At 59.8% G+C, this 25,746-nt stretch overlaps 3 protein-coding genes and 6 non-coding genes across 9 annotated transcripts; 3 read left to right on the top strand and 6 right to left on the bottom strand.

The window, feature by feature from the left end:
• Positions 1-4,946: 4,946 nt before the first annotated feature.
• LOC112985332 (uncharacterized) lies at positions 4,947-7,370 on the top strand. Its single transcript, XM_064516119.1, has 2 exons — positions 4,947-5,006; positions 5,424-7,370. The coding sequence occupies exons 1-2, from the start codon at positions 4,988-4,990 to the stop codon at positions 6,683-6,685; spliced, it is 1,281 nt and encodes a 426-aa protein (XP_064372189.1). The 5' UTR covers positions 4,947-4,987; the 3' UTR covers positions 6,686-7,370.
• Positions 7,371-9,612: 2,242 nt separating this feature from the next.
• Positions 9,613-14,671, top strand: BEST4 (bestrophin 4). The gene is made up of 9 exons (XM_026104356.2): positions 9,613-9,764; positions 10,073-10,167; positions 10,832-11,065; positions 11,587-11,768; positions 11,830-11,907; positions 12,337-12,486; positions 12,839-12,919; positions 13,517-13,671; positions 14,251-14,671. The coding sequence occupies exons 1-9, from the start codon at positions 9,613-9,615 to the stop codon at positions 14,669-14,671; spliced, it is 1,548 nt and encodes a 515-aa protein (XP_025960141.1).
• Positions 14,672-17,194: 2,523 nt separating this feature from the next.
• On the bottom strand, positions 17,195-17,324 carry LOC112985866 (small nucleolar RNA SNORA35). Its single transcript, XR_003259852.1, has one exon. It is a non-coding gene; the product is annotated as a small nucleolar RNA SNORA35 (small nucleolar RNA).
• A 901-nt stretch (positions 17,325-18,225) lies between these two features.
• Positions 18,226-23,429, bottom strand: RPS8 (ribosomal protein S8). Its single transcript, XM_064516118.1, has 6 exons — positions 23,302-23,429; positions 22,365-22,471; positions 21,867-21,966; positions 20,282-20,457; positions 19,129-19,258; positions 18,226-18,387 (listed from the first exon to the last, which is right to left on the bottom strand). Exons 1-6 carry the CDS (start codon positions 23,303-23,305, stop codon positions 18,278-18,280), a joined length of 627 nt encoding a protein of 208 aa, XP_064372188.1. The 5' UTR covers positions 23,306-23,429; the 3' UTR covers positions 18,226-18,277.
• LOC112985852 (small nucleolar RNA SNORD38) lies at positions 18,597-18,668 on the bottom strand. The gene has a single exon (XR_003259849.1). It is a non-coding gene; the product is annotated as a small nucleolar RNA SNORD38 (small nucleolar RNA).
• LOC112985846 (small nucleolar RNA SNORD38) lies at positions 19,944-20,016 on the bottom strand. The gene has a single exon (XR_003259845.1). It is a non-coding gene; the product is annotated as a small nucleolar RNA SNORD38 (small nucleolar RNA).
• On the bottom strand, positions 22,063-22,166 carry LOC112985858 (small nucleolar RNA SNORD46). The gene has a single exon (XR_003259851.1). It is a non-coding gene; the product is annotated as a small nucleolar RNA SNORD46 (small nucleolar RNA).
• Positions 22,538-22,622, bottom strand: LOC112985843 (small nucleolar RNA SNORD55/SNORD39). Its single transcript, XR_003259844.1, has one exon. It is a non-coding gene; the product is annotated as a small nucleolar RNA SNORD55/SNORD39 (small nucleolar RNA).
• Positions 23,430-25,572: 2,143 nt separating the features above from the next.
• LOC135329126 (U5 spliceosomal RNA) lies at positions 25,573-25,688 on the top strand. Its single transcript, XR_010390345.1, has one exon. It is a non-coding gene; the product is annotated as a U5 spliceosomal RNA (small nuclear RNA).
• Positions 25,689-25,746: the final 58 nt, after the last annotated feature.

Genomic DNA, 25,746 nt, shown 5'->3' with positions numbered 1-25,746 from the left:
AAACCCACCGCCCCGGCAGCCACCGCGTCCCAGGAGCCGGCAGGGAGGCTCTGCCACTTCAGAGAAACCAGCCTGTTTCCGCCAGGGCCCCAGGCTCCCCGGGCACCGGCAGCGTCACGGGGCACCTCTGGTTTTCCGACGGAGGCCCCAGCCCGGAGGGTGCCGGGAGCTCCTCGGCGGAGCTGAGTCAGCGCATGGAGGCAGCTGCGGGTGGGGGGGGAGGCAGCCGGGGTGCCGCGGGGAAGCCCAGGGGACTTGCCCCGGGGCGGTTGGGGGGAGCCAAGCGGGGCTTGCTCCAGGGCTCAGGTGGAGATGCCGTGGGGAACAGCGATGGCTAAGAGCCATCAGCTCTGCTCCTGCTGGCTGCTGGCCCATGGGCCGGGCTCGGGGGCACAGGTGGGCCCTTCCTCCTGCCAGGGCTCGGGCACCTCCTCTCTGCGACGGATGGAGCCCTGGGAGCAGCTCCCTCCTCCACGCTCTGCCCCAGACCCAGGGTGAGAGGCTGAGCCGAGCCAGAGCAAGGTGCTTGGCAACATCTCCCTGCTGCTCTTCTCACCAGAGGCCCAGCACGACTTCTCACACTAGTGGCCAGGTGGACACACGCAGCAGCAGCCCAGCATGCGCAGCTCTCACACTGTCCCTGGCGCATGCACCTTCCTCCCAGCCCTGCCATCCTCTGCCTCGGCTTCCCTGAGGGAGCCTCGGCGCTGGGCTTGCTCGTGCCCAGCGCACGCGCGTGTGTGTGTTCACATGTCCCTGCGGGCACCCCTGGGTCAGTGACCGGCCGGCCCTGCTTGGCACGCTGGGGACAGGCGGCTTTCACGGGGCAAGCCAGTCCCCGGGCGGGGGCACGGCATCTGCCTGCCTCCTCCAGCCATGCCCACCGCCTCCCTGCCCACTTCCCTCCCTGGGGCAACGCCGGTGGGCTCCGGGCCGACACTGCTACCTGTGTGCTGGTCAGGGACCGGCCTTTTCCGGTGAGAATGGCTGGGAAAAGTGAGAATGTTTGATCCTCAGAGCAAAATGATGGAGGCATGTGAGGGAAGTGAGTGGGTCAGGCTGCCAGCTATGAGACAAGGAACAGACAGCTTGCCTGAGGTTTTTGAGGAGATGGAGGTCCTGGAGCTTCCTGCCTGCTCCCAGTCTGCAAGCTGACGGGGATCCTGAAACCAGGACTTGGACATTGTAACCTCAGCTGTGATCCTGCCGCTCCCAGGGGCCACGGGGCAGGTTGGGGTGCATTACTCCCTTTAACGAGCTCGTTCCCCCGAAATCAGCCACAGGCTTGCCGCCGTCAGCTTGGGAGGGTGCCCTCTTGCCCCTCCAAGGCACCCGATGTGCAATGGCAGCAGATCCCATGTTTCACCCTATTCTCCTTGGCCCTGCAGCACCAGGACTCATGGCCTGCAGGACCCCAAATTGCCCATGGCTGTGTGGGGCTGGTGCTTGCCCCACTGTGGGCATGGGTGCTGCAGGAGAGCCCCCACCAGCCCCAGTCATGCTCCAGCACCCTCTCGTAGCTGAAAGCACTCATTCAGGTGGGACTTCCCCCATGCAGCAAGTTGGCGGAGGGTGAGGACCGCGTGGTTTAATGTCAGCAGTCTGCTCCGTCTGGGGAGGAGAAGGCTTTCGGGTGACCTTGCTGCTGTCTGCAGCTGTCTGAAGGGAGCTGCAGGGAAAACGGAGCTAGGTTCTTCGGGGAGGTGCACAGTGAGAGCACGAGAGGCGACGGACACAAGTTGCATCAAGGGAAATTCCAGCTAGACGTTAGGAAACTTTTTTTCTACGTGAGCACGGTGAAACACTGGCACAGAGGCCTAGCGAGGGTGTGGGAGCTCCATCCTTCCCAATATTCAGAACTTGCCTGGACGAAGCCTGGGCGACCCAATCCAAGCCTGAAGATGGATTGGATGCCAAGGCTGGCCCTGCTGTGAGCGGGGCTGGACCAGCCACCCCAGAGGTCCCCCCAGCACACACACATTATTCGGTGATGCTCAGCTTCAGCAGATGCTGCAGGTCCATGACACCTGGGAGCGAGGTGTCCACGAGCTGCTCTTGGCCGGGGCACAGAGCTGCCCGTGCAGCTCCTCCCTCACGCCTGGGGCTGGACCGTGTACCCGGCCGCAGGCTGGCTGTGCCGCGCCGGCTCTGCTGTCGCCTTCCCACTCCGCAGGCATTTCGGCATTTCCGCTCCCTCCCTGCAGCAAGGCCTCCTGCACAGCACCAAGAGCACCCGGGGTGGGGGGAGATGGCAGCCAGTGGGAGACTGCGACCCTGCAAGCTGCCCCCGCAGTGCTGCTGCCCACCCTGGGCTCCCGGCTGCTGGCTCCTTCCCAGGACTGCGCCACGGTGCTCCTCGGAGCTGGGAAGGCCGCAGGGCTGGGACACCTTCACCTCCCCTCGTTTCCAAGGCTGGGAGCCAAGAGCACTCCTGTGAGAGCCCCGCAGTGCTGGCAGCCGACAGGCAGGATGTGCGAAGCCGAACCCGGTCGCGGGCTGGCTGTTTTTTGGTGGAGCCGCCTTCGCAGCAGCTGCCGTGCAGCATCGCGGTTTGCTCCATGTCTGGTGCCCAGGGCAGCCGGAGCAGCACCAGGCACGCACCGCGCTGTCCCCCTGCAGCCCCCAGGCTTGCCGAGATCAGGGGCAACAGCCCTGACCCTCCCTGGAGCAGGGTTTCTTCCTCTTCCTTGGCACTCTCGCCCCCTGAGCTCCTGCAAAACGCAGGCTTGCAGCACAGGAGGAGGAGGGAGGGAGAGGGCGGTGGGTCCCCTCGGTCAAGGCAGGGAAGGCAAGTGCTGTGCCAGCAGAGAGGAGCTGCCCTGGGGGCTCAGAGGGCTGTGCGAAGCGGAGGCTGCAAAGCTGGGCAAACCTGCCTGGAGGGAGAGATGAAAGGATGCCGATCCATCTGGTTAAAGGAGGCCCTTGGATCTGGGGTCGCATGTAAAATTCCCGGGCTGGCAGATCCCTCTCCCACCACCCTCAGCTCCAGCCCCTGGGGGACGAGATCCAGTTGCCAAGACTCGGGAGCCCTCCGAACTGTCCTGCAGCCGGGCAGGGGGTGGGGGGCCCTGGTGTCGGCTGCAGTCCCGACGCAGGGGCACCAGACAAGGCTTCCCCCCCAGCTGGCGGTGCTCGTGCCACTCGCATAGGGCGTTAGCAGGCTCCAGCACGGTGTGCAGTGGTGTCCGAGGCACCCTCGGACCCTGGTCCCTCCGCAGGCCAGCGCGCTGCTAGCACCTCCCTTCCTTGCAATGGTCCAAACTGCTGTTTCCTGCCTCCCACCCCAGCAGGAAAAGTGCAGCTGGGCCCTGGCTTCCCTTCCCGCCCCGTCTCTGCTTCCCCGGCTCTGCTTCGCAGCAGAAATCCCCCAGCAGGGAGCGCGTGGCCGTTGGTTGCTATGTTTGCAGCGTTTGCAGCACAGCGCAGGGCACGCGGAGCCGCCTCCACCCGGGCACCGCCAGCACCCTGGGCCCTACTGCTCCCGCCCCAGCTCCCCGTGCTCCTGGGGCAGCTCTGGCAGCAGGACTGGCCAGCTGAGCCCCAGGAATCCAGGCTGTGCTTGAATGATCCTTGCCACAAAGATCTGCCACATCCCACTGCCACCCCTGTGCGGGGGTTTCTCGCGTTCTTGGCTTGGGAGAGACCTGAGCAAGGTGCACGGCACATGGGCGATGGGTCTGCAGCGAGAGGAGATGCTTCTCCCGCTCCGGTGGTGACTGGCATGAGGCTGAAGCAACCTCGAGCTGAATAAGAGCCCTGCAGATGTGAGAGCAGGGTCAGAGGGCCCCAGCCGGTGTTGAACCATGGGCACATGGCAAGGGATGAAATCAAGAAGGAAACCCTTAAAGACTGGTGCCATCTCAAACATTGCTGCATCCTGGCCCCTATTCTCGCGGTGCACCTTTTGGGTGGCACAGATGGCCGCGTGCCTCATTTACCTGGTTCCTCGAGGTAGCATTCACACCACAGTGTCCACACACACAGTCAGGGTGCCAAAATGCAGCTCCCCTCTCCAGCAGCGTTAGTGCTGATTTGTGCTTTTCCTGTGGGTTGTGGTGCTCGTTTCCAACCCCAGCTCCTCCTTCCCCAGCTCGGACCTGAGCGGGGTGGAAGGAAGCCGTGATGGGTGCAGTGATGAGGGGGAGGCTGGCCCGCTGTTCCCACTCCTGCAGGCATGTCCACCCTGTGCCCTCTCCTCCGCCGGGCTGGCAATCGCGCTGCACACAGAGGTGGGGACCAGCCCGGCAGAGTCCGCTCGCAAATACATCCCCTTCGCAGGGGAGAGGGGAATTCAGCAGCCCCTGGGCTGGCAGAAAGGGGGGGATGCTCGCCCTGGGGCTGATGCTGGAGTATGGGGGGCCGGAGGGGGCTATGACTTGTGGGGAAAAGAAGGGGTGCATTTTGGGGGAGGCTGAAAAAGACTGTGGCTTCTGGGGGATGGAGAGTGGAGGGAGGGGAGGGGAGCCTGGAACATGGGGGCTGGAAGGGCCCATGACTGGGGGGGGGGCAGAAAAAGGGGGACCAGAGGGCAGATTGAGTGTAGGGGTGGGGGGGGGAATTGTGGCTCTTTGGGTGCCAGGGAACAGTGGGGCTAGAGGGACCATGGCTTGTGGGGGGCCAGAGAGGAAACGGGGTACAGGGGGCCCGAGGGAGATCGTGGCTCATGGAGGCGGGTGGAGGGAGGCAGGGTGCAGGGGCCAGAGGGAGACAAGGTGCAAGGCTGGAGCGGGATGAGATGCAGCGGCCAGAGGAGGGGCAGGGTGCAGGGGCTGGAGGGGGGACAGGGCGGAGAGTCCACACAGGTAGGAGGGTGCAGGGGCTGGGGACCGGAGGGGGGCAGGCTGCGGGACCGGAGGGGGCCGGGGCGCGGGGCGGGGGCCCGGGACGGCCGGGGCGCGGCGGGGCCGCCCCGCAGCGAGGCGGAGCCGGGCGGCGGCACCCGGCGGGCGCGGAGCGGCGCGGCGCGGCGCGGAGCGGGCGCGGCAGCATGGGGCGGGCGGCGGCAGGTGAGAGCGGGCGGCGGGGCGGCCTCCGCGCTGCCCCCCGGGGCCCGGCTCCCCCCCCGCGGCCCCCCAGGGGACACGAGCGCGGCGCCGGGAGCGGCTCGCTACCGCGGGCTCCCCGGCCGAGGCGGGTCGCGGCCGGAGCCGGACGCCGGGCGTGAGGCACCCCCGGGCCGGGCGGGGGGCGGCAGCCCTGGGACGCGGGTCCAGGCGGCCCCGGGAGCGGGGTGGCGGCGCCTGCGGGGACCCGCTGGGATCCCGGCCCCCCCGGGCACTGCAGGGGCAGGCGGAGGAGCAGGGTCCCGTCCTCGCAGGGAGAAGCTGGGTTCAGCCCCCAGAGCTGGGCAGGGTCCCTGGAGCAAAGGGAGCGGGGAGAGCTGGTCTGGGGGTCACCCATCCTCTCCTCTGCTCCCTCCGCAGCTCCTGGGCTGCGGACGATGCCCCTGTGGGGCAGCCTCCTGCTCACTGCCGGCCTTGCCCTGGACCCAGCACCGGAGCTGGATGTCGGAGCAGCACCGGAAAGCTGCAACTGCACGGGGCCCATGGACTTCCAGGACTTCCAGATGGCTCCAGTCCCTGAGACCTGCTGCCTCAACTTCACCAGCTCCAACATCACCCACCTGGACTGGGGCACCCTGGCGGGGGTCCGGGGCCTGCGGGAGCTCTACCTCTCGCACTGCAGCATTACAGCCATCAGCAATGCCCAGGGAGTCACCCCTACCTTGGAGATCTTGCACTTAAGTCACAACCAGCTGGAAAGTCTCCCCGGAAGCTTTCTGGAAGATGCCCCTAATTTGAAGGTCCTTTATCTGGACAGGAACCAGCTCCAGGAGTTGCCCGGGTCCTTCCTGAAAGCATCGACCCAGGTCCAGGAGGTCTACCTGGGCTTCAACGCTTTAACTTTCCTTCCTGCCAGCCTCCTGCAACCATCTCTGCTCCAGCTGCAGCTCTCCAACAACAGCTGGGACTGCAGCTGTGCTCTGCTCAGCAACCTGCAGAGCCAGCCCAGCCTGGCCACCGAGGTTACCTGCCACACGCCAGAGCGGTACCGTGGCACCGACCTCTGGAGCATCCCCCGGGATGAGCTGTGCCGCTCGCACAGCCTCACCGCCCTCTTCATCTGCCTGCCCCCGCTGCTCATCCTCGCCAGCATCACCTGCTGCTTCTGCAGGCGGAAGAGAAAGACCCACTACAGCTTTCAGAGCAGGCCTGAGAGCCACCTCGCCATGGCAGGGACGAGCAATGCAACGGCGCCCGCGGAGCCCCACCACTATGTCCCCTACGAGCTGCCGGCTGCCCCCTCTGAGACCGAGAAGAAAGTGCTCCTGGGGAATCAGGTCCTGCTCCAGCCCTCTGCAGCCCTGCTGGAGAGCAGCAAGGACCTCTATGAGGAGGTGGAGATTCAGGTGGGATCCTCCAGCAGTTCTTTGGTGCTGCCCAATGCAGGGCAGCCAGGCACGGGACCGGGCATGGAGCAGGACACCTTAGCACCACCAAAGGCAGAGGAGCTGGTGGGCAGTGAGGCAGAAGCGGAAACTGTGAGCGTAAGCGATGTCCTGAAGGACTCAGCTGACCGGGAGAAGATGTACATGAGCCAGTCAACGAACTATTACAACCTGGTGCCTGGCATCGAGCTGGAGGACTCAGACAACCTGGAGTATGAGAACATCGACCTGCACTGAAATTTGGCCGGGACTCAGGGCTGCGTCTCGGACGCCCTGGGAGGATGGATGGCAGGGGACTAGGATGTGCCTCTGGGCTGGCAGCGAAACCCAGCAGAGCGGGAGAGGCGCGAGCTTTCCTGCGTTGGCTTGCGCCAGCTGTTCACAAAGCTGCACCCCCAAATTCCCCTCCCCTGCCCCGCGCTGCCGCCTGCAGCCCTCGCGTGCTGTGCCAGTGGCCTGCCAGTGCTGCAGCCAGGCAGGGGTGCCGAGGGGCCCTTGGGCACTGGGGGCCACGGCACGCAGGCAGCGTTTGGGGATGCCTGGGCTGCTGGTGCCTGAGGTGGGCTGTCTCAGCTCGTTTTTGGGACTGGGCGACAAAATTGTGTGCTAGACCTACTGACTGTGGCCATGCTCTCTTTCTGGGGCCAGGCCACTGCCGTCTGGGCTCAATGGCATCCTGCACGGACCCCCTGCTTGCCAGCCCCCACATAACGGGGGCTGTGGGCCCACAACGGGGTTGGCTCTGCTTCTGCCCTCATGAGCTGCACCAAGGCTGCAGGGTCGTGTGCGGGCAAGGTGTCCTGGGCCTGGCAGGGGCTTGTGAGATGCACGGGCACGGAGGAGGGTCCCTCGCAGCCTTCCCTGCCTGACCCACCGCCAAACCCCGCTGGTGCCGGCTGTCAATAAGAAATAAACCGTTTTGCTCCCAGCTGTGCTGCTCCACTGCCGTGTCCGCTGGCTTCGGGGCAGCAGGGCGGTGGTGGGGTCCCACCAGCCTTGGGTCGAGCCTTCGCGGCTGCTGTGCCAGGCTGGCGAGGAGCCGAGCCGGGCCGGGGCAGGGTGGGGACAGGGGCTTTGCTCCCATCCCCTCTCCTCTCCCTGGGTGACGCCCCAGCCTGGGGCAGGGTCTCATTCGGCAGCCAAGGGGTGGCTGGTAGCCCAGGGGGCAGTTCGCCAGCCCAGCAGGGCACTGACTTGGGGCGAGCGGTAGCTCTGCCTTGCACACTGGCTTGGGCCAGCCAAAACCCATCTCCCCAGACAGCCCTGTTGCCAGAGCCAAAGGGCAGAGTCCTGCAGGGAACAGGGTTTTTTACAAGCATCCCTGGGACGTGCTGCCCAGGTCTCAAGTGCTTCCCCTGCTCTGTTTCGCAGGGGGCTGCGTGGCAAGGGGGTTTGCCCCGGTTCCTCAGTGGGGCTGCAGGTGTCCCACGGAAGCCTTCAGCCCAGCCCTGCAGCCCTGCACTCCCCAAACCTTTACAAAAACATGCAGCGCCAGCGCTGAGCCCAGCGGTAATTTACAGCCCTGTGGAGGAAGCTGTCCGCCTGCTGTAAACAAGGGCTTTGGCAGCCGGGAGCTGTGGAGCTCCTGGGAACCAGGGGAAGGGCAGGAGGTGCTGTAAATCATCATCTGTGGGTGCTCCCTCCCGGGGGGACGCAGGCGCCCTTGTCCTCCCACCATTGCCTGCACCCCCTCGCCAGCTGCTGGTGCTGGTGGAGATGGAGAAGGAGGCAAAGAAGGGGGAGTTTCCCAGGCTGGAAGCCCCTCGGCCGCCCCGCTCTCAGGCCCTGGCCGTCCCAGGTCCATGGGCAGGAAGGGACTGGGGCAGGGCAGGACGTCGTGCTGCGTCCAGCAGCGGAAACGGAGTTTCCTGCAGAGCTGCTGCTGCTCCGGGCCCTGGCGCGACTCCCTGCAGCCTGTGCTCGGCCCCGGTTCCCGTCCTAGCAGCGCGGCCGCCCTGTCCCGCAGCGCCGGGAGCTGGGGGATGCTGCCAGGACAACGACACGGGGGACAGGGGAGAGCCCGGCTCACAGGGCTCAGCACGCCGGTGTGGCTGGGGGACAAGGACAGGATTTTGCTGCATGTGTGTCTGTTCCACGTGGATGTTTCCCACTGTTTCATGCCCCGCTGGAATTTGCCTCCCAGGCCCTGTGAAAGTGGCCCCGTGCCAGCCTTTAACAAGCCTCCACCCCCCCCCCCGCCTCCGCCACGTAGCTCTGCCGAGGGCCCCCCACGGGCCCCTGGCCAGCCCCAGCTCTGCCGCACAGCCCCAGGTGGCCCGCACTCCCCTGGGGGCATGGAGGGACGGGGAGCTGCCACGCTGCCCAAGCGGGACAGCCCGCGGTTGCCACTGCTGCCCCGGTGCCACTCCGTGCCAGTGGCTGTCACAGCGAGGCAGCATGCGGCGCCCGTGCCCAAGCCCAGGGCAATGGGGGGCAGGGGTTTTCCGCCCCCCCGGAAGCTGGTTTTGTGCCCGGCTGAGCCCAGGTGTCCCCACATCCTGCCAGCCGCCTGGGACCGGCGAAAGGCGAGGGGCTGCTGCGGCAGCCCGGGCTGTGGGCAGAGGCGTTGCCTTTGGCTGGCAGCGGGGATGCGGGCAGCAATAAGCATGTTTTTTGCTCATGCTCCAGAAATAACCTGAGCCCTCCCTGACCCCACGGGTGCCAGCTCTGCCTGCAGCCCTGGGGGTCACATTCCCAGGGCTGCTGGGACTGATCCTTCCATCCTTCCTCCTTTTTCTCATGGAGCCTAAATTTGGCTGCAGCAGCAGCAAAGGAGAACAGCCCAAACCAGCCCGCTGGCCCCAGCACCGGCACCAGCAGCCCACCAAAATCTCCAGCTGCAGCCGGTTGCACAGAGATGGGACCTACCAGAGTTCCCCATTTCCCCATTCCCTGCCTGTGACAGCCCCAATCCATCACATGGAGGTTCGGCCGCCCGGGCCGGGGCCAGATATTTAGGGGGAAGAGGCGCTGGCAGGACGGGAGAGGAAGGCAGTGAGGGCAGGTAGGGAGCAGGCAGGGGATGCAGCAGTGGAAAGGTCAGGGGGGCTGCAGGGGCGACCCTGATGATGGGCAAGGAGGGAGGGAGGGACGTGCCCCTGGGATAACACCTCTGTCCATCTGTCCGTGCCAGCTGCAGCGCCAAGGTGCCAGGCTGTGCTGCTATGACCATCTCCTACACACTGAAAGTCGCCGACTCCCATTTCGGGAGCTTCTCCAAGCTGCTCTTCTGTTGGAAAGGCAGCATCTACATGCTGCTCTACAAGGGTTTCATTGTCTTCGTGGTACTGTACGCGGCGCTGAGCCTTGTCTACCGGTGAGCAGGGGCTGGCACATCTCTGCAGGTCATGTCGCTTGCTGCAAGCCTGTGCCCCCCGCCGTCGCCCATGCCAGGGGTCCCCTGGGATGCTGGGACAGGGACCTGAGAAGGTGCCCCATTTCTCCAAGCCCCCATGCTGGGGCAGCCACGGGGAGGGGAAGGCCACGGGAATACCCGGGGGGGCAGGCAAGAGGTCAGGACCTCGGCGAGGGGTGGGGGGAACCGGGCGACGGCTCTTTGCAGAGGCCCGGGACAGTGGCCCAGCCCTGCCACTCGCCCCTGACCCCGCTGCACACCCGGTGCAGGCGGCTGCTCACCGAAGACCAGAAACACCCCTACACCAAAGTGGCTCAGTACTGCAACCGCTCCATGGACCTCATCCCCATGTCATTTGTCCTAGGTACGCTTCCCTCCGGGGCCGTTTGTGCGCCCGGGCACCCGGCTCCCCCTGGCAGTGGCGGCTCCAGGGTGCTCCCAACACCCATCCCGACTCCTCGCTCTTCCCCAGCCCAAACATACCTCCAACATGGGGACAGGGGAGCCCCGCACCCTGGGGACGGCACCCAGCTCCCCAGCCTGTGGGACGCGGGAGCAGATGGCGAGGGAGGAGGAGGAGGAGGAGGAGGAGGAGGGAGCCTGCTCCGGGGCTGCCAGTGGGATGCTGTGATTTCCCCCCGGCCCCGGGCATGGGGCACCATATCCGTGAGCGGCAGCTCTCCTGCCTCCCACCATGCCTCCCGCACCCAGTGGCAAGGAGGAAAGACTTTGCCCCTTTCCCAGGGCTGAGAAGGCACTTGGCGGGAAGTAATCCGATGTGCCCGCTGCTGTTCCTGGGGAGGGCAGTCCAAGGGGAAGCACAATGTGCGCTTTATCTCCCCGCCACAGAGAGATCTGTCACCCCTAGAAACCTGGCAGGTCTCCTTGCGTGGGCTGGTCCTTGTCTCAACCCACCGCTCAGCTCTGGCAAACCTTGGTTTAACTTCCAGAAGGGCACACGCTGGCTTTGCCCCTGCCCCACCCCCCCGGCTGCTCAGGGCCCCCCCCCACGCTCTCTCCTGGTGCAGGTTTCCATGTTACCCCGATTGTGAACCGGTGGTGGGCCCAGTACACCAGCATCCCGCTGCCTGACCAGCTCATGTGTGTCATCTCCAGCAACGTCCACGGCAAGAATGAGAGAGGGCGGATCCTGCGGCGCACCCTCATCCGCTACGTCAACCTCTCGGCCGTCCTCATCCTCCGCTCTGTCAGCACTCGGGTGCTCAAGAGGTTCCCCACCATGGACCACATGGTGGAAGCGAGTGAGGGAAGAGACGGGGCAAAGCCCACAGGGATGACAGCTTAGCATAGAGGGAAAGAGGCCCCAGAGATGTCCCTGTTACCATGGGGGGTGCTGAGGGGCCAGGGAGTGGGGGCAGCATCCCAGCCCTCTGCAAGTGTTGTTGCCCAAAATCCACAGACAAGAGAGCAGGACCCGCGTGTGGGGTGGCAGTCAGCCAAGCCCCAGTGCGGGGGAAAAAACCCCAGAGGGGTTATTTCCTTGCATAGACATTTGTCCCCAAATTGCCCCACATCCCCAAAGAGCTCCATGTCCCCTCCATCTTCCTGGAGCATGTCGCACAGTGTGGCGCAGGGACCGGGCTCCCGGGGCTGTGGTTTCACTGCAGGCTGGGAAAACCCCGCATTCCCGCTGGGGACAGTCCCCAGAAGCAGCAGGTCACCATGTGGCTGCTGTTGGTTTCAGGACTTCTCTTCCTCACTGGCATGGGGGCCAGAACTGGGACGCTGAGCGTCTCCCCACTTGCTCCCTCCCTGGCCACAGGTTTCATGACGCAGGACGAGCGCAAGAAGCTTGAGAGCCTCCACTCGGACTTCAACAAGTACTGGATCCCCTGCGTGTGGTTCACCAACCTGGCCGCCCAGGCCAGGCGGGACGGCCGCGGCCGCAATGACGTGGCTCTCCGCTTGCTCATGGACATGAGTCGGCGCAGGGCAGACGGGCGCGTGGGGCACCACAGGGGCTGCTGCAGAGCCTGCGTAACCCGTCCCGGTGCTCTCTGCCCAGGAGCTGAACCTCTACTGGGCCAAGTGCAGCATGTTGTTCCACTATGACTGGATTAGCATCCTGCTGGTGTACACGCAGGTGGGTGTCCCCTCGCTCCACGTGCTGGGGGACCTCAGGGGTCCCCGAGCTCAGATCCCAGTATGAAACAGCTTCCTCCGCCCCACAGTGCTGGAGGAACCATGGCAGCCTTCTTCCTCCAGCCTACCGAGAGGCTCTCTCTCCCCCTTTATAAAAGCACTTTATTCCCCTGTTGCATCTGCTCCAGAGCAGCAACGTGTGGGAGCACGGGGCAGGAGGTGACTGCGAGGCACGCGAGGGAATTGCACCTTGGCAGAGTTTGGCCAGGCTGGGGGGAGGTGTAGCCCCAAGCGCGTGATACCCTCAGCAAGCGGCCAAGCCTCTTTCACCTAACATGTCCCATGCCGAGCACCCCCTATGCCCCTTCCCAGCCGGAGAGGCCCCAGGACGTGCTGCTGCCTCCACCAGCTGACCCCGCGCTCCCAGCAGGTGGTCACCATCGCCATCTACTCCTTCTTCGCCTTCTGCCTCATCCAGCGGCAGTTCCTGGAGCCCCTGGAGCCGGGGCAGGAAGAGGACCTGGACATGTACATTCCCCTCTCCACCCTCCTGCAGTTCTTCTACGCTGGCTGGCTGAAGGTGAGATGGCCACCATGGGCCCCCAGCTGGCCTTCGTGGTGGGGGTCCCCAGCTGTCCTGTGCCCTCTGGGCACCTCGGTGGCTCTGCACTCCCCAACACACCAGCACTGGCAGGGCTGGGGCACCTGGGACATGGCACTGGCCACATCCCTGCATGGACACATCTGCTGTGCCCAGCTATCACACCAGGGCCCCAAGGGGTGGAGGCTGCTCAGCACAGGACTCCGGGGCTGCAGGTTTTGTGAGCCCCATGGGTGGAGAGCGAGCTGGAGAGCCCCATGGGAAGGTGTCTGTGTCCCAGGTCCCTCCATGTCCCCGGTGCCCTGTCTCACCCAGCTGCCCCCCTCCCCAGGTTGCAGAGCAGATCATTAACACTTTTGGGGAAGACGACGACGACTTTGAGACCAACAAGCTGATAGACAGGAACCTGCAGGTGGGTCCCATGCTGCCATTTCGATGGACTGCTGCAGTTGGGGTGCAGGGACAACCCCAGGAAACGAGATCAGTGCCCTGCCGACCCCCTGCTCTGCTCCCGGCCTCGCAGGCCCTTGTCCAAAGGAGGTTCCCATGCAGAGAAGCGGGGCTGCACCTTGTCCCTCCGTCCCCTGTCCCTCCTCTGGTCTGTGCCCCCACAGTGGCTGTGCTGGTTTCTGGAGAGGCCTCTGGTGCAGCCCAAACTGCCTGGCTTGGCAGAGGACTTGGGGAGTCCCTGGGCTCTGCCTGTGCCCTGTGGCCGAGAGGGGAGGCATCTCTGCAGTGCAGGGAAGGGATGCAGCAGCCAGCCATGGGCACCTGCCGTGTGGAGGGGTCAGCACTCAGCACCCAGCCCTGGTGCTCATCCCCTCACCACTGAGGAAGCAATTGAAAAGAGGGAGACCCCAAAAGCAGCCAGGTGATCAGCCCGGCCCAGAGCCTCCCCAACCCCTTGCGTCCTGCCCCAGCAAGGTGGGCCCTGGGGGCAGGACCTGCAGACACGGTCCTGCTTGTGGCCTCACAAACCACCCCTGTTCCCTGCCTCTGCACTGCCCAGGTGTCCCTGCTGTCCGTGGACGACATGTACCAGAACCTGCCGCCAGCCGGGAAGGACAAATACTGGAACGAGTCCCCAGTGCAGCCCCCCTACACCACGGCCACAGCTGCCGAGACCTTGAAGCCCTCGTTTCTGGGCTCCACCTTCGATATGTGGTGAGCGCCTGGACAGCCCGATGGGGGGGGGTCCCCTGCAGCCGCATCTCCCCGCCATAGCACGGGACGGACCTGGGCATGCAGCGGCCGTGCCCCTGCTGCCACTGTCCAGGCTGGCCCTGAGGTGCCCACGTGAAGCCCGTCCACAGCAGGACATGGGCGCAGGAGAAAACGCAAGGGAGCACTCGGGGTGGCAACGGCACAACCAGGCTCGTCCCCCCTGGGCCCAATTACAGGAGGCTGCTGAAAGCAAACAGCAAACCTGCCTGGGGATCATGCTGCTCGGCACCCATGGGGCATGGGGGCTGCTCTGGGGGATGAAGCAGCCACGGGGGTGTAAGCACAGCCTGCCAGAGCTGCACTTGGCTTGCAAACACATCTGGGCAGAGGCCACGAGTGGTCCTGGGTGTCCCGGTCTAGCAGCCAAGCTGGGACTTTCATCCCATCAGTGCCGGCTGGAGAAGGCAACCTTTCCCACCAAGCCTCCCGCCCTCTCTCCAGCTGGAGAGGGTCCTATTTCCCAAAGGAAGGGTCTCTGGGTCCCCCCCATCGCCTTCACCTCTCCCATGCTCCCTCCAGCATGTGCGAGGACCCGGAGCAGAACCAGCCGGTGGAGGCCTTGCCGAGCTCGCCGCACACCCGCACACCCCTGCTCACCCACTTCCTGGCTGCTGCATCCCCTGCCGTCAGCCTCAAAAACTTTGGCTGGGGCAGCCGAGCCCACCCCCACCTGCGGCGTCCCCGGGTGGACAGCAGCTCCCCCTCCCCTTACTCCAACCACTCCGAGGACCCTGAGGCAGTGGTCTGCATTGAGAAGGAGCAGATGGAGGATGAGGAAAGCCAGGCCAGCAAGCCCCCCATGCCTGATGGCCACCTGAAAGCTCCCCAGCAGCCAGAGGCCTCCAAAGCGCGGAAGGAGGAGCTGCTGCAGATCCAGGCGAAGGCACCAGCTAGTGAGAGCATCAGCCCAGACCAGCAGGATGCTGCAGGGCTGCTATGATGCTGCTGTCTGCAGCCCTCCTCTTCCCAAGGGCAGAGCAGCTCCCCTGGCCTCCAAGCATCTGAGATGCTACCATGGCAAGCCATGAAGCTTCTTGTCCCCGGACACCTCCCCTTGTCCCACCCATCCAGAAGTGGAACTTCACCAGGTCTTTCACCACCTAAACCTGGGCCAAGACGTACCCAAGTTGATGGGAAGACCCCAGTGGGTTTAGGATTGGGCACACAACATTCAAAGCTACCTGTTAGCCAAAATACTTCAGGGTTCAGCCCATCCACATGATGAGCCTCCTGACCTGTAGCTGGCTCAGGCTTACTGCCTGCTGCCAGGTCCAGCCCAGGGAGAGGGGACAGCCAAGACCCTAAGCAAGGGATGGGACACAGGGCATAAATCTTGCAGAAAACCAATACGATGGAAATGTCCCCTCGATATTAATAAACCTATTGCCAACCTCAGCTCTGAGGGTCTTTCTTCTTGATGCAAATGATCCCCAGCAGTGAGACAAGCAGGAACATCACGTTTGTCCAGAAAGCCAGTGAATTCAGAAGTAAAGTACAATTGTCAAGGACCATGCATATTCTCCTGGGCAATAAGGGCATGGCTCCTTTGGCCTACACCAGTGAGATCTGTGGGGATCAATTTTACTGCTATTAGACCAAATGGAAAAGAAAAAAGCTTTCAGCCCCTGTGGAAGGGTTCCCACACCCAGAAACATGTGTGTTTTTCCTGAGGCTCAGGACAACAACTAACCTCACCTGGGATAAATTGTGGGCTGCTTGTTGTATAAAAAGTGGCTTTATTAATTCAGCCCTCACAACAGTCGACAGAACTCAGTGAAGTCTTTAGATTGGGCTTGGAAAAGGCTGTCACCTCCTTAAAGCTAGTCGAATTAAAGCTGTGTGTAACCCCAGCTAGTTACACGAACACCTCTTTCTGGCTCTGTGTATTCCAGACTTCCCTTTTCCCAGGCAGGTAAATCACTGCACACATCTATGGTGTTACGCCAAGGCTAGATTAGAAGTAGTAAATCTTATTTTCGGGCTGCACAAGGTCCTGCAGTCTGTCACCGTGGGAGCCAGAGGTGCTACATGCCCTGACCAGCTGCCACCCTGTCCCATTCCCATGTTACACCTAGCGCATGGCTCCAGTGGGCTGGAGGCGCAGGGCTGGCACTAGCTCAGGCCGTCTGCCCTGCAAAGCGCTGTTTTGTTCCCACAGGCCGTTGCCCTCAGCAGCTGCGTTTTTCCAAGCAGTAAGGCCACATGCTTTGTAAGCACTGTGCATTGATGAATTAGGTATAAACCTGCCCATCAGGAGCCAGGTTTGCAGTTCCTGCACTGACACTAACCTGGCACTTACTCTGTGAGCCTCAATTTCTCCATCTGTACAAAGTCCCCCAGAAACACCCTGAATCGTGTTTGCACTTTGCAGAGGGTGAGAGAAGAAACAAACCGAGAGGAAGCAGACATGACGCATCTCTCCTGAGCGCTCTTTATCGCGTCCACCCAACCTCTCTGGAAAGAGGGCGGCTGCTGGAACGCAGGGAAAGTTTATGCGAGATCACTATGGAGAAGGAATGTGCTTGTGCAAACGTCACACCCAGCTCAGGCCTGACTCCCAGCGACTCCCGAAGAGCGGCCAGCTATGCCTGTCCGGGCACAGCTCCGCTGCGCTGCTCGCACTGCAGACACGACCGCAGATCTGAGCTGCAGGAAGGCAGCAGTAACGCGCCCACACCAAAGCCGAGCTGCTGTGGCTGCTCAGGCAACAGGCACATTTATTTTGATGTGGTTGACGTGTCTACGTCTGCAGCATAGCAAAATACCTTCAGCCACCTGCCTCTGAGGGCAGGCTGAACCTGCACTGCTCAGGGCACGTTAGCCCGCTAGCACCTCCTGCTGTCACACGCCGCAGCCAGGGCAGGGCATCACAGGAAAAACAACTTTGCACCTCCCAAACCTCAAGCAATTATTTCTGGGGCAGACAGTCTGCATCAAGGCATCAGAGACACAGGATCAGCACCAATTCCCGTGAAGGGACTAAGGGCTGCCTGGTGGAAAAAGGCACCACAATCCAGCTGCACCCTTCAGTCACCCCAGTTCTGCTTGCAGTAAGCTGATCGTGGACTATCTCCCCGAGTTCAGAGCTAAAAATTGTGAAGTGGGGGCTGTAGGCACTCTCCCTCAGCAGGGAACTCCTGTGAATAAATGAGGCTTTTGTAAAAATAGTAGAAGCGGGGTCAAGTGTGAACTATGTACACTTGGCTAGCACACAGAAGTATGCAACAATCTGGCCTGTCCCCAGTCCCTCAAGGACCAACCCTTAGATCAGCTCAGTTCTTCCACCCTAAAAAACACAACAAACATTTTGCAACTAGATGTAAAGGTTTATCACACCGACTTTCTTTAAGGACAGCAGCCCTAAAGAATTAGCTTTTCCAGATTTTGGGGGAGAGGTATTTGGTGCTGTTTTGCTCACCACGGCTTTCCAACCCCACCAAATGCAATGAGGCAGGAAGTTGGAGCTTGTACCCGGCTTTCGAAAGAGACAGACCACAGGGAGAGCCTGGCCCTTCTGCTAGAAGGAATTCATCTCGCACCGGAATGAGACCGAGGAGGTCAGGGAAAGACCAGCTGGTCACTTAGCAGTGCAGCCAAGTTTAGCCAACAGTTCATTTGAAACAAAAATACAGGACCCAGAAGGCAAGCACACAACCTGTGAGGAAACAACGAGAACAGGCAAAAGGGGCAGCTGGCCCAAAACTGTGGATGAGCGGGTATGATCTGGAAAGCAGAGACCGGAGGTGCCAGCCACGGAAGTCAGTGGAGTAAGATACAAGTTTTCAGCCAGACTTAAACATTGTGACAGTTGCAAGTGCTAACAATGTGAGAGAGGGAAGTGCTGCAGCTCTGAAACTGCTAGCTGTACACCCTTCTCCTAAGGCAGCTGGACGTGAGCACAGGCCATTGACTGACGGCTGGGCCACTTTTCTCACCGATTTCACTCCCAGATCCTGAATGCAACATGTTTATCTTAATCATACCACAGGGAAAGTGGAACTTGTACCAACCAGACCCCACCAGCTCCCAGGAAGCCAGAACTCTAATGGGGATGGACATTTGTACCTTCCTGCTGCTGTCAGGTTTCCAGTACTGACCACACCAAGAAACTTGTCCTCGTTGCCCATCTAGTCCTTCCCTACTTGAGCTTCATGATACTTCTTCTACAGCTATGCAGGCAAGAGTAAAAAGTATCCCCAGAAGTTATACATTTAGAGTTGTCAGCACTGGGGTTAGGTAGCTGTGGACACATGCTTCATCTGACAGCTCTTCTCCACACCCATTTGTTCTGTTAAACCACTGTCCTAGAACCCAGTGAGAAGTTTCAACTCAGAGCATGCAAGGTCAGAACTCGCCTGAAGGTGCAAAGCGCTCAGGAAGTCCAGGAGAACCTTCTTGCTTTTACATTCTTGCATTTACATTACATACAGGCACAAGGAGCTATGCAGCCCTTTCCAACCTGCACACACAAATAACCACACTACCCACTCAATGTAGTAGTAGAGGCTCTTGGTTTTATTCGGTCTTTCAGTAGAATAGTTTATATTTATTTGCCTTTCCTGGCCTTGATCTTCCTCAAGTAGAATTCTAACTCCTTGCCTTCCAAAACATAACCATCAGCTCGGCCACACTGTCCGGGTCTGGAGGCAATGCAAGCTGCAAGGAGAAGTCATTCAGTTAAAGGGAATTAAACAAGTCACAATCCCAGCACATACACAAACCAAAAGAAACACGACAGGCGGCCTCTGCACGTGCATCAAGGCACAAAACCCAGTAACATACCAGTTTAATCACTGACTTCAGTACCTCCCCCTAAGAGATCTTGCTCTGGAATCTGCTCTACTAGATGAAGCCCCTGATGAAGTCCTCTTCAGATCTCCAAACTGTCATCGCTCAAATTCAGTAGCAGAACTGGACAAAGGTCTCATCACCAGAAGACTTCAAAACACTAAACTTTTACTCCAGAACTCAAAACTGTTAAATGCCATTACAGGTTTACTCTGGGCTCTTTCTGGCACAAAATGTAGCCCATGGATCTCTGCTTATTTTGTAAGTCTCATCTTATACTCCATGATCTCCTCCAATGTTGACGAGGAGTGAGCAATTCCAGGAGCTTTTTCGGGATGTACAGCAATTCAAGCTCCAGAATCAGATTTCCCCTTCCTGCCAGAGCAGGGCTATCTCCAGAGAAGATGCAGAGCACCAGTTAGGAGTATTTTGTGGGTATTAACTCTATGAATACCAAGGGCACCAGCACTACTTCCATTCTACAGTTAGCTTTACCACTGCTTGTAGAATTTTAAGTGATCACAAGACCAAGAATACAATCTGCTCTGCCACCTTGTTTGTGCCCTGACTCCCTCATCCCCACCCACACAAATGCCTCCAGGGACTGACCGAGTAGCTTTCCTTGCTGGAACTGCTCTTCAAGAATACTTGCTATCTTGGCATTCTTCTTTCGCTCATCGTATTTTTTCTGGATCTTCTTTGACCGCTTCTTGTTCAAAATTTCCTCCTCCTCAGGAGTCTAAAAACAAGGCCATAAATGGAGACAAGGCTAAGCATATGACTACCTTCTGCTAAGCAGGCTCAAAGCTGCACAACTTTTTCTCCACCAATACCAAGAAAACCCTTGTATTCTCAGCATCGCACTACTGCATTTCCTGAGTCATAACTTCCAAAGGTACAAATACTTCAATGCCCAATACCAGGTGCTGCTTTTCACTTTTGAGACCAAGAGATGCAACATCACTAACTAGAACTCGCCAGTGACAACAGAGCACAGCACCCTAGGGAAGGTTGTTCTCCAGACAAACTAAACTGCAAAGCTTTTCTTGATGTATTAATCCTCCTCCAAAATAAAGTGAATCCTCTCTCCCTTTCCAGACACAATGAGAAAGTACGTGGGTGAGGTCAGGTCCTGGCAGGACAGATTACAAGCTCTCCCAGTGCCTCTCAACTACACAGGGGTCAGCTCAGAAGTGATGTTTTTTAAGGCAGGGCGGCAACCTTGAACAAAATACAGCATGTAGGGGATTTAAACACCTTTGACAGCCTGAGGTTTGGATTTTAAAACAAAATTAAAGATGAAGAATCTGGACAGTTTAAAGATACTCAAAACCCTAAGCAAGCAGAATTCCAGTTAGAAACCAACAAGCATCTAATCAGAAGGAAGTGAGCATTCCTCAGCACAAGGACCTGACCTGCAAAGTCTTCCTCAGCATCGTAAGATGTCATCTCTCTCCCTTCAGTAGCAGAACTGGACAAAGCTATCATCATTAGAAGACCAAGTGATCTACAGGCAGGTCCTTGTGCAGAAATGGGTGCAATTCCCCAGAGATACTTTGTAGAACAGAGACAGATTTATTCCAGAAACTGATGAGAACACAGCCCAGGTGACCACGGCTATTACTGAAGGGCACCCAATCCCATTCCAGCAGGTGTCATTCACTAATAATGGCTAGCTGCACCTAGCAAGGAAGACTCTACCCTCTGTCAAGCAGTCAAAGTGACTCTCAGCCTTGTAGAAACTACACAATCCAAGACATACCAGCTTGGCACCCTTCTTGCGTCCGAGAGGCAAGGCATAGTGGGCTTCATACCACTGCCGGTATGGGGTGCTGTCAACAAGAACAATGCAGTTCTTCACCAGGGTCTTTGTCCGCACCAATTCATTGTTGGAAGCATTGTAGACAACATCGATGATTCTGGTCTTGCGAGTGCAACCTTTCAAAAGTAAAGTATAAATTCAAACCTACAGGAGTCAAGTAACTGAGAGTATAGTCCACAGCATCTCACACATACCCTAAATGCTGATCTCACACTTTGAAGTTCACCCAAACGTCCTCCAGCTTCCCTTGCACTGTCATCAGTGCAACTTTCTGTTGCTAGGACAGTAGCCTCTTCCCGCAAAACGATTCATTCTAGATGAAAAATAGGGATCTGTGGCCTTGCTGGAACTCATCTCACATAAGACTGAGTGGTGCTGAAAACAAAGTTTCTGGCCTGAAAGATACTTCAGCAGGTACCAACTATCAGTAACTGAAATAAGCTGTATTGAATGGGATTGCTCTGCAGCACATACTGCAAACTATTTTCATAGGACCAGAGCTTATGAGTAAATTGAGAGCAAGCTGCTGTTTTCACCCTTCATGCCCCACCTAAAACATTCAGCATTAGCTACCAGATTTGACTGTTTAGCAGTTGTCAGTCCCAGAGACCCAGCCCTCCGTGTATGCAAAGGACAGGCACAGTGTGGACAGAATCAAGGTGAGTTTCCTTCCCTTCACTCACATGCCTCATTCTTGCTCTGCAAAGTATTGTCAGTCCCTTCACTTCTGTGATATTGCCTACAAGGGACCGCAGCTTTCACAGTGTGGACAATGCTTTGTGATCACTCAGGAGAAAGCACGTGCTTTCTCCCTCATGCCACAACGCTCACTGAAACACAGCCTTACTTACCGTTGGTTTTTACCATTGTACTGACCAACAATGACTGGGCCCAGGCCCAAGATATATGCTTTCTACCTAGTAATTCAGAGAACAAAGATCACCTTGTCCAAGGGTTATTTTATTTAAGACTCCCCTCTCACTTCCATGCTTCCCACTCTCACTCAGCAATGCAGAAGTAGGAATTATAAAAAGCATATGCTAACATAACACCCTCTGGAGCCACTCCTTCTCAGAGCAATCCTTACGCTCTTCTCTCTTGTACAGGGCTATCTAACTTTTAGCAAATGTTCATTGATAAACTAGGTAGCAAACAAATCACATTTATACATCTGTACCAGCATTTAGTTTCCTAAGTGGTTTTTTTTAGGTGGTTTTTTTGCTCCTCTGTAATTCCCACCTACCCCAGGGAAAAAAGTAATACAAGCATTTCACTCAGTGTAACTATGACACTCCAATCACTGTGAGCTTAGCACAGACATCCAAGTCTCCTAAGCCCACGTAAGGTCAAAGTTATCATCATTATGCGTACTGCTTCAGACCCCCTTCTGCAAGCTCTAATGTTCAAAAGCAGCCTAGAAATTCATGCTTGCATCATCATTCCCTCTGCTCTACGGCAGCACTGGTGGCCAGCGCAGCTGGAGAAAGACTGCTCTCGAAACACATCAGGCTTATGATATACTTACATTCAGATCCCCAAGAGAAGTTGCCAACATCCAACCGAAGGGCACGATATTTCTTATTACCACCACGAACCCTCACTGTATGAATTCGGCGCGGGCCAATCTACAGCCAAAAACAAAAATTAGTGTCCTTGGTGCTGGTATGGTGCATAGCCCATGCAGAAGGAAGGAACCCAGCCAAGTCCTAGGCTCAAAGGCAATGTGGTCAGTGTAACTATGACAAACCCCAGCATCGGCAGATGCAGTAAGCAACCACAACGGTCTGCTACATCCACCTAAGGTGAAAATTTCATCACTCCAATTGCCTCTTATTGCAAAAATGTTACTGCATTTCTCGGGTGTTGGGAAAAATACCAGTTTAAAGAAGCAGTGACAGATATTTAACCACTCACAAAGCACAGGATGTACTTAAGCCTCCAACAGTATTTGACCAAAAAATCAAATTTGAAAAAAAAAAAAAAAGAAAAAACAACTACTGACCATCCTCCCTAAGTTACCCACCTTGGTGTTGGCAGGAGGTCGCCCCAACTCATACTTTCTCTTTTTATGGTAGGGCTTCCTCTTGCCCCCAGTCTTGCGACGCTTGTGCCAGTTATCCCTGGAGATACCTGGATGAAGAGCAGTGTGGTCAGAGAATGGTATGGAGGCCACCTGGCCATGACAGGTCAAGGCTCTGAGTCCTCAGCTCTCCAAGGTTGGTATCCGCACAGTGCACTCAGCCTCATGCAGCAGTCAGAGATGCTTCATCATTGATACTCAGAGATGCCTTGATCTCCTCCCTTCCAGCAGGGCCGCACATGGCAGGGAGACTCCCCCATCCCACACCGTCTGCCAGATCCCCCAGACCCTCCTTGAGAAGCAGCCTCCCATCCTACTCCATCTGCTGCACCCCCCCATCCTGCAAGGATTCACCCCAGCCTGCTAAGCACCCCATGGCAGACACCCCTCACTGTCTGCTGGTGCTCCACAGGAGCGCGGACCCCACCCCATGCAGTAAGGGAGACACCTCACTCCGCTCTCTCACCCTGCTGGGCCCCCTACAGCGGCCATTTCCCCACCGTGCCCCATCCCCTACAGACACTCCCCCCACCAGCTGGGCCCTGTAGAGGGGCCGCCCCCCTCCCCACCCCGCCTGCCCGCTCCCCTGCAGGAGCCGCCCCACCTCATGCGCGGGGTCCCCGCGGGCGCTGCTCCCCCGCCCGCACCCCGCGCACGGGGCCGCAGCGAGGCGCGACCGCCCCCCTCCCTCCGCCGCCATGTTGGGCCCGGCCGCCCTCCCCCGCCAGCGCCTCGGCGCGGCCGCGGCGGCCCCCGCTGGCGGGCAGCACAGAGCGGCGACGCCGCCCGCGGCGGCCCGTGCAGTGCCGGGGCGGGCGCCGGCGGCGGCGCGGCGGGCGGATGGCGGCGGATGGCGACGGGTGGCGGCGGCCGCACTCACCCATCCTCGGGCGCTGGCGCAAAGAGGCGGCGCAAAGGCTCACGGGGAGGCTTGGCGGGGCGAGCGCTCGCGAGGCCCTGACGTCACCGCACGGCGCCGGCGGGGCGGGGCGTCACTCTGCGGCGTCGCCGCGCGGCGGGGGGCAGCGCGCGGCTACGGCGGGTGCCGGTGACCCGGGCTGGGCCCGGCCGCCCGCTGCGGCCCCCCTTTCCCGTCTTCCCCGGCCTCGTACGATACAAATAAAACGGGCCTGAAGGCAGCCACCTTTGCTCGAAAAGCAGAGCCAAAGGAAAGCCGCTGCTCTGGAACACCGAAACCGCCCGGCCGCGGCAGCGGGGTGAAGGGCAGGGCCGGCTCGGGGGCTCCCGGCGGGGCAGGAGGGCTGAGGCGGCACGGCGGCCGCGAGACGCGCCTCCAGCACACGGCAGCGTGGCCTGCCCGGAGCTGCACTCTTTCCACAGGGAAATAGCAATGCTGCTGAGTTGGCCATGTCCCGAGAATAAAACACACGGCGCAAAGGGGGCTGTGGTCTGCCGAGGTGTTTCTGTAGTGTCCCCAGGCACATAATAGCTGAGAGCGATGGTGCTATGTCCTAGGGAAGCAAAACAGAGCGTGGCGAACACTTGTACAGTTAAAAGTCCAAGAACACGATAAGCAGGCGTTTGGGAGGGCTGTGCATGCTTTTCATGTCAGGCAGGCCCCAGCCAGGTCATGGTTTGCTATAAACAGCAAGAGTTTCAGTACAGATCTGCTGCTCAAGCAGGTCTCCCGAGCCGCTGGCTCACTGGCACCACACGGAAGGAGCCTGGTGGCAGCCAGAGTGCAGAGACAGGGCTTTCCGTGCCTCTGGCTCAGCATCTGAAATGAGCACAGTGTGAAATGGGGGCTGGTGACCTGCAGGCAGCAAAGCATGCTGCTGGTGGGCGTCAGCCCAGGCAGGCCCAGCTGAGCCTCTGGCACCCTGAGCTCCCTGTCCGGGCGCTGGTCACCCACTGCAGCGAGGCATCAGGAGATGGTTCCCAGGAACAGGGATCGCCCATGGGGGAAGATGGGCTCCAGCTGTCAGTTCTGGCTTTGCTCCCCTTGTCCCTGCAGACACAGATACCTCCTTGAATTTCTGGAGATCGGAGGTGTCCTGACTCTGCTGGAAATACTAGGGCTGAGCCATCTGAAAGAGGAGGACAAAAGGGAGTCTGTAAAGCTGCTTCAGCTCATTGCAAATGCTGGCAGGAAGTACAAGGAGCTCATCTGTGAAAGCTATGGTAGGCGGTGTGTCCATCCATGCTCTCTCCTCATTCAGGTGAGGATGTTCTCCCTGACCTCTGGCCCTGGGGGCTCCTTGCAGTGCCAAGCCCACTCCCTGCCTTTCACCCGCTGGACAGCAGATTGCTGCAGCCTTTGTCTTGTCGGAAGGAGTTCAGAGTCATCTGATGCTGAGTGGTGGAATTTCATCCCCTCTCTCAGGTTTTACTGAGCCCTCAATGCCCGTGCTGGAGCACGGCAGGGCTGGGATGCTGGAACACAGCCTGAACACAACGCTGTGGTTATGCGTCCAGCGAAAGGTCCCCAAGCCTAGCAGACACCATCTCTGGGCCATAAGCGGCTGGGGCACCAGGGACCCCTCAATCCTGATCTGAGGGCCTGGCGTGGAGGAGGAGGAGGTTGTTAGGGGTTTGCCTGTCCCATGTGTGTGCTCCCTGCCCTGATGGTCACCCTATACAAGCCTCCGAGGAGGGGACTCGCTACCTCTGCAGCCGGTTCTGGTGGGACCCCAAAACTGGCTGAAGCGCAGCCTGTTACCCCCTAGGACCAGTGACTTGTGGGGGGCTCGGGAGAATCTGGGTGCCTGTGTTGAGTCCTGCAGAGCTGGGCCGGGCCCTGTGCATTGGAGCCAAAGGCCCAGGTGCCGGTCCCAGCGGGAGCTGGGCCGTTCCCCCTGCCGGGGGCCGCTCCGGGAGCCCCGTGCCGTGGGGGGCAGCCGGGGTGCTGGGCCCCCCAGCAGCGGCGGGCCGGCCCGTGGTGTCCCTTATTAGCATGTTCCTCATTAGCATGCCGCTGATTAGCATACCCAGGCTGCACCGCGGCAGCACGGTGCGGTCCCGATCCCGGTCCGCTGCCTGTGGAGCCGCTCGGGGCCGGGCGCGGCGCCGCGCGCATCGTGCGCCCGCGGCGGGGCCGGAGCAGCCGGCCCGGGGCGGCGGGGCCGGGCGTCGCCGTGGGCTGGGGGGCGGCGGTGGGGCGGCTGCTGTTTCGGCGGTAGGGTGGTGGAGCATACTCTGGTTTCTCTTCAGATCGTATAAATCTTTCGCCTTTTACTAAAGATTTCCGTGGAGAGGAACAGGCACGAGTGTCGAGGAATTTTTGTGAGGCTCCATTTCGGTGGAGCTGCCCCTGTGCGTGGTAAAAAGCAGAGCGATCAGTGCGCAGTGCTGCAGCCGCCGTCCC

The sequence above is a fragment of the Dromaius novaehollandiae genome, chromosome 8 (assembly GCF_036370855.1).
Source record: "Dromaius novaehollandiae isolate bDroNov1 chromosome 8, bDroNov1.hap1, whole genome shotgun sequence".
Taxonomy (NCBI): domain Eukaryota; kingdom Metazoa; phylum Chordata; class Aves; order Casuariiformes; family Dromaiidae; genus Dromaius; species Dromaius novaehollandiae.
Note: the sequence above shows the minus strand (reverse complement) of the source record. Positions and strands in the feature narration are given on the sequence as shown.